At 36.9% G+C, this 12,453-nt stretch overlaps 2 protein-coding genes across 2 annotated transcripts in view; both read left to right on the plus strand.

Moving 5' to 3' along the window:
• The first annotated feature begins 1,213 nt into the window (after positions 1–1,213).
• LOC141325602 (myeloid-associated differentiation marker-like protein 2) lies at positions 1,214–3,951 on the plus strand. The gene has a single exon (XM_073834383.1). It carries the CDS (start codon positions 1,908–1,910, stop codon positions 2,817–2,819), a length of 912 nt encoding a protein of 303 aa, XP_073690484.1. The 5' UTR covers positions 1,214–1,907; the 3' UTR covers positions 2,820–3,951.
• A 1,457-nt stretch (positions 3,952–5,408) lies between these two features.
• pycr1a (pyrroline-5-carboxylate reductase 1a) overlaps positions 5,409–12,453 on the plus strand; it is a 20,137-nt gene continuing 13,092 nt past the window's right edge. Inside the window, exons 1-2 of the mRNA XM_073843383.1 lie at positions 5,409–5,509; positions 5,727–5,799. Coding sequence (XP_073699484.1) covers positions 5,733–5,799 — 67 coding nt within the window. The 5' untranslated portion in view covers positions 5,409–5,509; positions 5,727–5,732. The remainder of the gene's footprint in view (positions 5,510–5,726; positions 5,800–12,453) is intronic.

The raw sequence follows: 12,453 nt of genomic DNA on the forward strand, positions 1-12,453 counted from the left end.
CCCCAACACTGTTCAAAGGAGTAGTTCACTTCCAGAACAAAAATTTACAGTATTCATCCCGTTGTCATCCAAGATGTTCATGCTTTTTTTTCTTCAGTCATAAAGAAATTATGTTTTCTGGAGGAAAACATTTCAGGAATTATCTCTATATAGTGGACTTCTATGGTGCCCGCGATAAACGGTCCCAGACGAGGAAGGGTCTTATCTAGCGAAACGATCGGTCATTTTCTAAAAAAAAAATATTACAATTTATATACTTTTTAACCTCAAATGCTTGTCTTGTCTAGCTTTGCCATGTGCATGCGTACTAATCCAGTTCAATACAGTTAGGGTATGTTGAAAAACTCCCCTCTTATTTTCTCCTCCAATTTCAAAATTGCCCTACATCACTGTTTTACCTTTTTTTTTTGTAAAGGTCATATGACCTTCTTTGCATATTCACACTGGGTCAGCGATGTAGGACAATTTTAAAGTTGGAGAAGAAAACTAGCGGGCACCATTGAAGTCCACTATATGAAGAGAAATCCTAAAATGTTTTTCACAAAAAAACATAATTTCTTCATGACCGAAGAAAGAAAGGCATGAACATCTTGGGCAACAACCGGGTGAGTACTTTATCTGTAAAGTTTTGTTCTTGAAGTGAACTACTCCTTTTAGACTGACTGGAGCCAAGTGTTGGAGGTGCTCGAGTTTGAAAACAAAACTAAATATGCACACACACCAAACTGTGCACCTATTAGTACTTTAAAGGTATTGTACATACTATTACCTGGATTGTAAATATTAATAACTTTTGGAGGACACAGTTCTAGTGATGACTACAGAAGAAGCATCTAAAATGTTGAGAAAGCTACTTGTTATTTAAAAAAAAAATAAAAATGTAAAAATGAAAGAATGTCTTGTCAAAAATGATCTTTGTTCTGAATAGCATGTACAAAACTGACAAGCAATCTTTTATTTGCTGTTTAATCTAGGGCCATTACATTGCACTTTTTCTTTGAGCCAGATAGATGTGCCAGGGCCTACACCTTGTAACTGTCCCTAAATAGCACATACACACACACAGTTTGCGACCATATGAAACACGACTCCCTGCACTGTTGCTTGACGCAGACATTTGGATTCCCACCCCATTCCACAGTGGAATATAGGGCTCTATTTATAGAGCTGGTGGAGCCCGTGGCCCTGAGCTCGGCAGAATGCACTCATTACAGCCGCTTTCCTTAGTACACTTCAACTCAATGCCCAGCACACGCCAGTGTGTGTGAGAGTGGAATCACTGCTAGAGAAAGTACGAGATCTAAGGCAATCAGAGTTAAAAGAAGAAGAAGAACGTTTGAGAAAATTGAGAACCGGATACCATCTCATGTGGGATACTTTTTGGACCAAGCTGGTCTTGAAGAGACACTTCAGCAATATCAGCAACTTGAAAGTGACTTTCGACTCGTGTGGAGCTTTCTGCAAAGATCCGGTGGTCACGATCAACTGACAAATACCAAGAGCAAGACTCGCAAGGACAAGGTGACTATGTAAAGACCCAAGCTGTAAGGTGCCACCGGGAGCCATTGACGGGAATTTGGAACTGTATGTAAATAACAGCAATGATTTGAACTTAAAAGACAATTCTCTTGTTGCTTTGCTATATTTTGACAATCTTTTGGAAAAGCTAAAAGCACTTGTAGCAAAGTTACTCTTCACTCACAGACAGAGAGAACATCTAGAGTTTTTACTGTAATCTGATCCCACACACTCTGCAGTAATTATAAAGCAGAGTTGGGAAGCAGTAAAGGAGATTTGTCATTAAGGCTGCCTAAATAAAGAGGCAGGCAAAGGGCGAGGTTTGTGGACTGGGCCGTGGAGGTGCAGCGACACTCGTCTGATTCATCGAGATCCACCCGAAGCTTCCCATGGACCCCCAAGGAGGCCATTATCTAAACAAGTCAGCCGTGCTGTCCGGACTCGGCGCTGCCCGGATGTGCCAGCTGCTTCTGGGTTGCACCACCATGGCCCTGGTGGCCCACGGTGCGGGTTTCAGCGCCACCTACGGGACCTACTGCATGTTCGTCTGGTGCTTCTGCTTTGCCGTTACACTGGTGGTCTTTGCTATGGACGTGACGAGGCTACATGGGTGTATGCCCATCTCCTGGGATAACTTCACCGTGGCCTTCGCCATGTTGGCCACTCTCATGTACGTCACGGCCTCGGTAGTCTACCCCGTCTACTTTCTCAGATCCGAATGCCCCTCTGAAGGATGCGAGGTGCGCAACTATCGCATCGCGGTCACTGTTTGCTCCAGCGTTTGTTGCTTCGCTTACGGAGCCGAGGTGTTCATCACACGGGCCAAGCCGGGCCATGTGGTTGGCTACATGGCCACCGTGTCTGGCCTGCTCAAGGTGGTCCAAGGCTTCATAGCCTGCATCATCTTTGGCGCTCTCGCCAATCACAGTGAATACAACCGGCACATCCCTACAATGTACTGCGTGGTGGTCTACAGCCTGTGCTTCGCTGTAACTGTCGTCGTTGTGGCTCTCACCGTCTCGGGAAGAACGTCTTCGCTGCGCTTCCCTTTCGACCGCTTTGTGGTCATCTACACCTTCCTGGCTGTGCTGCTGTATCTGAGTGCTGCTGTGGTCTGGCCGATTTTTAGTTTTGATAAGAAGTATGGCACCCCGGGGCGGCCAGAAGACTGCCCTAGAGGAAAGTGCCCATGGGACAGCAAGCTGGTGATCGCCGTGTTCACTTGTGCCAACCTGGTGCTGTACTTCACCGATCTGGTGTACTCTCAAAGAATACGATTTGTCTCGCATTCAGCTGCATAAGACCAGCTCACCTCCAGTCCAGTGGACGTATGAGTACTGGAAATGAGGCATGAAAAGTGTTGTAACATACAGCCGTGCCAATAAAATATGGTTGTGTGTACTTGTAGTACTTTATATATTCTTGATTTTTGTATTTGATTTTTGTTGATTAGAATGATAATGTGTAGACTTTCCATCTGCAGGGTTTGAATTTTTACATTGTGTTAATTCATAAAGGTGTTACCTTGCTTAGTACAATGAAATCAAAACAATTTTGGACTCAATGCTAATGTAAAATTGACTTTTGAGACAATACCTCTCTGTAATTCATCAACACTGTATTTCTTAAAGGGATAGTTCACACAAAAAATATAAATTCTGCTATTGTTTATTCACCTTCATGTCATTCCAAACCTACTTACTTTTATTTCTGTGGAACACACACACACACACACACACACACACACACACACACACACATAGATATTCTGAAAATTCTAGGAGTTATACAGTTTTTGGTAAACTGTCCCTTTAAGAATGTTTTTTCTTTTTGTCTACTTAACACTTTAAGTTTAAGTTTGTAGTGAATTAGAACAGTTATTATGTTGCTTACTATGAGTACAACTTAAAGTGTATTTTTTTAGAATTTAAGTATGCATATAATGTTATAGGTTATATGTCACAACACTATTATTATTATTATTATTAATATTATTATTTTATTACTAATATGTGACCCTAGACCACAAAACTAATCTTAAGTAGCACGGGTAAATTTGTAGCAATAGCCAAAAAAATACATTGTATGGGTTAAAATTATTTTATATTTTTCTTTTATGCCAAAAAAAAAAAATACTTTAGAATATTAAATAAAGATCAAGTTCCATGAAGATATGTTGTACATTTCCAACCAGAAATATATCAAAACTTAAAATTTTATTAGTAATATGCATTATTAAGTACTTTATTTGGACAATTTTAAAGGTGATTTTCTCAATATTTAGATTTATTTTGTACTTTCAGACTCTAGATTTTCAAATAGTCGTATCTCTACCAAATATTGTCTTATCCTAACAAACAATATATTAATAGCAAATAAATTTTCGACACTTATGACTGGTTTTGTGGTCCAGGGTCACGTATGTTTTTTTTTTTTTTTAGTACCATGTAACAATTGTATGTAACAATTTATTGTTACTTATTCTCAAACTATTTAATAAATCAAAATATGTTGGTAATTAAACTGGATTTTTCCCCCTGTCCAGATCATTTTATTTCTTGTTTGTACCACCTTAAAATACCAGAGAGCAAAAATGACAAGGAACATAAATTAAGACTCTTTTCTGTATACATGTTTTTGTATATATAGACAATGCCACTCAAAAGTTAGGGATCTGTAATATTTTTTATGTTTTTTTTTTTTTAAAGTCTCTTATGCTCATCAAAGCTCCATTTAGTTGTTCAAAAATACAGAAAAAGTAATACTATGAAATATTATTGCAATTGAATATACGTTTTTTTTAATTATTATTTTAATATACTTTAAAATGTAATATATGTCTGTGATGCAAAGCCATTACTCCAGTCTTCAGTGTCACATGATCCTTCAGAAATCATTCTAATATACTGATTTATTACTTTTATTATCAATGTTGAAAACAGTTGTACTGCTTAATTGTTTTTTTTTTTCAGGATTCTTTGATGAATAAAAAGTTAAAAATAACAGCATTTATTCAAAACAGAAATCTTTTTCTAACAATATAAGTCTTTACTATTTTTTATCAATTCAACACATCCTTGCTGAATAAAAGTATTAATTTCTTTCAAAAAGAGAAAGAAAGAAAGAAAGAAATAAAGAAAAGGTGTTTATTGTTACAAAAGTTTTCTGTTTTAAATAAATGCTGTTCTTTTTAACAACTTATTTGTCAAAGATACCCTAAAAAAAGTATCACAGGTTCCCAAAAAAAAGCAGCACAACTGTTTACAACACTGATAATAAATCAACATATTAGAATGACTCCTGAAGGACCATGTGACATATATACACAATTAAATTAAATACACATGTAATATACTGTATGTAAATACATATGTATATAAGCTACACATAATGAAAATGTATACTTACCTAACTTAACTAAATCTGACTAAGTTTATTTGGGGCAAAGGTTAATACATAAAAAAATAATAAAAATAACGTTTACGCAGTTAGAAAAGAGTGAGTTAGGAGTAGGTTTTGGGTTAGTCTATAATTAAAGATTATATTTAGCTTAAACGGAAAACAAGAGAGATCTATGGCAAGTCTCTAATAAAGTAAACTACTTAAACATAGGTGAGACAGAGAGAAAGAAGATTGTATTGACCAATAAAAGTAAACATAATTAATATAAAAGACATTTGTTAAATTTATCAGACAGGCGGAAACAGTTCTGCTGTCTTTCTGTTGACACAAGCCAACGTGCTCATGAAGAGTGACGCACGCAACTGGCTTGTCTGACAGCAGAGCTGACCTATCAGGACGCATGAGGCATGCATGAAGTACAGCGATTGGCTGAGACTCAAGCAGTGCTTTACCGTGATTGGTCAAAGCCTTTTACTCCATTTCAGTAATGGCAGTATAACTAAACGTCCACATACAACGTGAACACAATAAACAAACGTGAAACAAACAAAATATAAGTACACCAGCTCTTCCAAACACAACATTTCAGGTACGTTTGTTAAGTTACTTTTAAACATTTAGATTTTGGTATTTATCTCGTTGTCTCCGCTGCGTTACTGCTGTTTAATCCAATCAGGAAATAGAAGTATACAGCAAGCAGACTCCGTCCTGATATTATCTCACTTTATTATGAAGTGGTTTTATATTGATTGTTAACTTGTGTGTTTAGTCTGCTGGTGAATGCTGATTGGTGTGATTATTTACAGGTCAAAATGAGCGTTGGTTTCATCGGAGCAGGTCAGTTGGCTCACGCACTGGTGAAGGGATTCACAGCAGCAGGTACAGCCCAAGGGGTCCAGCAGCTGAACATTACACACAACAACCACTAGAGGGATCAAAACACTGCAACGGCTGAACAATCAAAATCATCTTAAACAGGACCATTATTTTATTAAATACTCATAAAAATGCATTACCACGGGAAGTAGGGGTGCTGAGGGTGCTGCAGCACCCCCTGGCTCGGAGCTAAAGAAAAAATGGGAGTGCTGGGGGTGCGGTGTTAAAAATAACTATATGTAAAATTTATAACAAAAAAGAACTAAAACTAATTTCATTAATTCGAATATTCATTAAAATTCAACGGAAAAAAAACTATGACAATAAGCAACAATTGTCGCGTTATTGAAGATTAAAAATACACCAGTCAACATGGCACAAAAACGCATTTCTGATTTTTTCGCGAAGCCCAAACAAAATAAAAATAGACTGTGCTGGCGGATCAGACCTGGAGCTTATAATTGTATAAGTCATTTCGAATTGTATCTTATAAACTTTTAAGCTTGTAAACGTACTTTTATTTAATCATTTGTTGCCATGACTTTGATCATATTTTTTCCTGTAACAGTCCAGTGCTTAATTTGTAAATTAATAATTGCCGGATCCAAAACACCAGTTAAAAGGCGCTGTGACCGACACTGACAATGCAACTTAAGTTTTACCGGAACATTCAATTCTGCATGGACTGCAGCCTTTGGCACAAACCCTTGGTCAAAAATAGTTCAGCAGGATGATGGAAAATGTAAGTTACATTAAAAATAAAATGTGTTGTCATAAAAATAAAATACAATTATAGTCTATATATGAAAGGTATAAATAGAAAAATATATCTGACTTGAATAATTAACACATTTAAAACCGATGTAAGGTGCGGCGCTGCGCAAACAAGTTCATGAAAGGAAACCGAGATCCGACATGACAGAACGCACATCCTCTGAGTGTGCAAAATAACACTTAACGGAATTATGTCCAACAATTTCTGTATGACCAAAAATAGTGGAGTAGTTTATGTTTTAGCTATTCGATCGCGCCGGCGCCTGGCACGCACACCACATATTCTAGCAGTTCAATTTGACATTGCAGTCTGTACATTATCAAATTAAAATACAGTCAATCAAACATTTCAAATATTACTCTGGTCAATTTAAATAGGCCGTAGCCTAGTATGTTTTTTTTTTTTTTTTTTTTTTTTCATTGACATAGGAACGTAAAGTACAAAGCCTAATAGTTTATCATTCAAATACAATGCGAATATGAAAACACTTGGATTTGTGCCGAATTACAGAGGTACGTGAGCCCTTTTAGTTTCGCTTTGTTTATAGGCTATATTTTGTTTCATTCCTTCTGTTCTGAATACTGTAAATTATTTGTTTTGGAGTCAGGGTACTACCTTATAGCTATGTTTATAGTGTTTATCATGTTTCTAATAATATTTCGCTTGATTTGGTATTATTTCTAATATTACACTCTCTCTCTAAACATTCCGCTGCTGATTATTATTATTAATATGAATTAATATGACACTGAAGTTTTATTAACAAAATTACAATTTTGTTAATAAAATTTGTAACGCAAATAAAATGGATTTCCACTTTTAAGACATAGTTTGTGGTTCATTATTATTAAAACAAATCAGTCATAAAATAAAACATCTAACTCTTATTAACAAAATGAAGAAGACTAGCTTATACTTGCATTGTAACCTAAATGGTTTCCCTTATTTAAAACGAATACTTAATTTGTGGTTCATTGTGTGGTTTTTTTTTTTTATATTTTTTTTTTATGAAAACAGCAACAATAAAGACCAGCTCAGTTATTTTAAACCAAGAAATAATTATTAATAAATAATTATTAATACATAATTATTAAATAAATTAACAATAGTTATCTTGCGCTTTTCAAGCCTGTGTATTTCACACTCATAACTTCGCTCTTGGCAAAACTCGACCCCCCCCCCCCTTTTTTTTTTCCTCAGCCCCCCCTGCTCAAAATACGTTCCCGCGGCTATGTAAAAAATGCACATTAGTCAAAGTTTTAAAATGTAAAAATCTGACTTTATTAAGTAAGTACAGTTTTATACATGTTATATCAAAAGTAACATACAGTCATGGCCAAAAGTTTTGAGAATGACACAAATATTAGTTTCCACAAAGTTTGCTGCTCAACTGCTTTTAGATCTTTGTTTCAGTTGTTTCTGTGATGTACTGAAATATAATAAATTACAAGCACTTCATACGTTTCAAAGGCTTTTATCGACAATTACATGACATTTGTGACCCTGGACCACAAAACCAGTCATAAGCTTGAATTTTACAAAACTGAGATATATACATCATATGAAAGCTCAATAAATACGCTTTCTATTGATGTATGGTTTGTTATGATAGGACGATATTTGGCCGAGATACACCTATTTGAAAATCTGGAATCTGAGGGTGCAAAAAATCAAAATACTGAGAAAAACACCTTTAAAGTTGTCCAAATTAAGTTCTTAGCAATGCATATTACTAATCAAAAATTGCATTTTGATTGGTTTACAGTATAAATTTTACAAAAAAATCTTCATGGAACATGATCTTTACCTAATGTCCTAATGATTTTTGACATAAAAGAAAAATCTATAATTTTGACCCATACAATGTATTTTTGGCTATTGCTACAAATATATCCCAGCGACTTAAGACTGGTTTTGTGGTCCAGGGTCACATTTATGCAAAGAGTCAGTATTTGCAGTGTTGGCCCTTCTTTTTCAGGACCTCTGCAATTCGACTGGGCATGCTCTCAATCAACTTCTGGGCCAAATCCTGACTGATAGCAACCCATTCTTTCATAATCACTTCTTGGAGTTTGTCAGAATTAGTGGGTTTTTGTTTGTCCACCTGCCTCTTCAGGATTGACCACAAGTTCTCAATGGGATTAAGATCTGGGGAGTGCATTGTTCTTCACCAAACTGTTGTTGGATTGTTGGAAGAAGTTGCTGTTGGAGGGTGTTTTGGTACCATTTTTTATTCATGGCTGTGTTTTTGGGTAAAATTGTGAGTGAGCCCACTTCCTTGGATGAGAAGCAACCCCACACGTGAATGGTCTCAGGATGCTTTACTGTTGGCATGACACAGGACTGATGGCAGCGCCCACCTTTTCTTCTCCGGACAAGCCTTTTTCCAGATGCCCCAAACAATCGGAAAGAGGCTTCATCGGAGAAGATGACTGTACCCCAGTCCTCAGCCGTCCATTCGCCATACATTTAGCAGAAGATCAATCTGTCCCTGATGTTTTTTTTTTGGAGAGAAGTGGCTTCTTTGCTGCCCTTCTTGACACCAGGCCATCTTCCAAAAGTCTTGGCCTCACTGTGCGTGCAGATGCGCTCACACCTGCCTGCTGCCATTCCTGAGCAAGCTCTGCACTGGTGGCACTCCGATCCCGCAGCTGAATCCTCTTTAGGAGACGATCCTGGCGCTTGCTGGACTTTCTTGGACACCCTGAAGCCTTCTTAACAAGAATTGAACCTCTTTCCTTGAAGTTCTTGATGATCCTATAAATTGTTGATTTAGGTGCAATCTTAGTAGCCACAATATCCTTGCCTGTGAAGCCATTATTATGCAACGTAATGATGGCTGCACGCGTTTCTTTGCAGGTCACCATGGTTAACAATGGAAGAACAATGATTTCAAGCATCACCCTCCTTTAAACATGTCAAGTCTGCCATTCTAACCCAATCAGCCTGACATAGTGATCTCCAGCCTTGTGCTCGTCAACATTCTCACCTGAGTCAACAAGACGATTACTGAAATGATCTCAGCAGGTCCTTTAATGACAGCAATGAAATGCAGTGGAAAGTTTTTTTCAGGATTAAGTTAATTTTCATGGCAAAGAAGGACTATGCAATTCATCTGACCACTCTTCATAACATTCTGGAGTATATGCAAATTGCTATTATAAAAGCTTAAGCAGCAACTTTTCCAATTTCCAATATTTATGTAATTCTCAAAACTTTTGGCCACGACTGTAGACACAGTAAATGGTAATAGTAGCAGTAGTAGAAGTAAATATAGCTGCAAGCAGCAATTACGGGGCCAATCACTCAAAGGGGAAAATGAGGAGCTAAGGATGGCAGGAACAGCAGACCAACTGCAACAATAAGTAAAAGGAAGCAATTTTAAGATGATTTTAGTCAAAATCACAGAAAAATTATGTAGAAAGCCTACTGATATGATTTAATGGCTTCTTACGTTTGACCAACAGGTGGCGCTGTTATCAGATCGATGTGGTGTGTTTAGTGTGAGGTGACAAAGGCACACACAAAGATTGGTGTCTTTATGTCAAAGCCTTGCAGAGATAAAGCCTCAGAATCATTTTAGCATGAAGTCGAAAATTTGTAGAGGTGCTGTACGAAAACGGTTTCATCTATCAACATGAAATCCATAACTTTTTGTCAGCACAGTCTGAAGATGATCTGATTCAATTTTGGTAAAAATCTGACAAACCATCTAGGACGAGTTCGAAAAAGTAAGTTTTCAGCATAAATCAAAATGGTGGACAGGAAGTTGTGGCATAATTGGTATCTATGTTGTCAGCATGACCCAAGGAATAGTTTGAGACTACTTTCATTACAATAGACCAATGCTATCTACAGTTATTAGCATTTTTGGAAATTTTATAATTAGTAGTTAATGAATGGTTTATTACTCTTGACCAAATTGATTTCTAGTAATCAGTGTGAGGTGACAATGCCACATACAAAATTTGGTGCAAATATCTCAAAGCTTTGCAGAGATACAGCTTTAGATGTGCTTTGGCATCTTTTCAGTAAATTCGTTGATGCGTTAAATGAAAACGATTTTGAATATCGACACGAAATCCATAAGTTTTTGTCAGCATGGTCTGAAGATGATTCGAGTCAAATTTGGTGAAAATCCAACTAACGGTCTAGGAGGAGTTCGAAAAAGTAGGTTTTCAACATTAATCAAAATGGTTACCAGTAGGGTTGTAACGGTATGAGATTTTGACGGTATGATAATCGTCTCAGTCAATATCACGGTTTTGCGGTTTTGTGGTATACGGTATTAAACTATCATTATTATTATTATAATCATCAGCTACAATGACCCTTAAATGAATAAAAAGAGATTTGATTTTTGGTTGAACATGGTTAATTGTAACAAACTTTTTTAAATGAAAAAAAAAAAAAATTATGGAAGTATGAGTCTACCTTTTGGGGGAAAAAATTAAAATAAAGTCGCGCATCTCTCATTTGAACAAAATAAGGAATAAGTTATTTCTCTTTATATTAGACAAGAATAAACCAAACTGTCCTTCCTCTTTAACAGCATAAATGGGAGAGCAATATGTACAGGGTCATATTTGTTAATGTTTTCCTGAGATTATCATAGCAGCATGCATTTCTTTGCTTTTTTTCAGGTCAGGTTATGATGAAGAAATGTAAGCATGTTGAGATTTTCAGGGCTCAGTCTTGACCGCTGAGGTGAGATAATGTGTCCACTTGTACTAAACATCCTCTCCGAAGGTACACTTGCGGCAGGGACACAAAGATACTTTATGGCCACATTTGCCAGAAGAGGCATTTCGTCAGCATGCATAGTATATATATATATTTATGTTTTTTTTCAGTCATTATTTCTTCAGGCTAAACCAAACTTTTTTTTTTTTGACAGGTTGTACTAAACACTATGAGTTTCAGTTAGTGTATTTGATGATTATTCTTTTAAATAAAATTATAAAATGATCATTAAGTGTTCTCTGAGAGTAGCTCTGGATATGTTCATGTGTTCACGTCTTCACATATGCTGCGTTCCAGGCAGGTTTTTTTTAGCTCGTAAATCACGACTCACAACTTTATAGCGTTCCAGGCAAGTCAACCCAAACTACCTGAGCACATTTATTACTATTACATTATTATTCATTTGTTTGCAACGTTATATTGTCCTAAAGGCTATGTTTTCACTGTGTACCACTTGCATAAACACCGCACCTGTAGCTGACATAGTGGTTTCGTGGGTTATGTCACGTCAGAACTCGGAACTGAGAGTACATCGATCTAGTACGAGTTCACGAGTGGGAAGTCACGGGTTTGACATGACTGCCGTTCCGGTACACTTTCACGAGTAGAAGGTTGGAAAAAATCGAGTAACGGGTTGCCTGGAACGCAGTGAGTGAGACAGCAGATGCTTTAAAAACCATGAGCATCATGCATACTTGAGTGTGTACTAGATCTACTAGGCAAAACGGCGCTGCTCATTCATAGAGACACACAGAATATAGAATTACAATATATAGCAGTGTTTTTGCGCTGTATATTCACAAACACAAGCATCGCGATTTGATTTACTGGACACCTATATTTTGATTTATTCATCCATCTATCTATCTATCAAATCGCACATTTTACGTGGCATCTGTATTATACTGTAATTGACTCCAATTACATGACTGGATTCCGGGATTCCCTCTGCATCACAGAAATAATAAGGCCTTAACTTAGTTTTATCTTCACGGAGGGATGGTGTTCGCGAATATGGGAGAACATGTTCGACGTATTTCCTCCTTTTGAGGCGGGAGATAGAGATTAGAATTTGCAGCCTCTGTCTTGGACATTTTCGCCGCTGTACAGGTATGGGTGGAGTCTGAGCAGTCAAGTGG

This window comes from Garra rufa, chromosome 1 (assembly GCF_049309525.1).
Source record: "Garra rufa chromosome 1, GarRuf1.0, whole genome shotgun sequence".
NCBI lineage: Eukaryota > Metazoa > Chordata > Actinopteri > Cypriniformes > Cyprinidae > Garra > Garra rufa.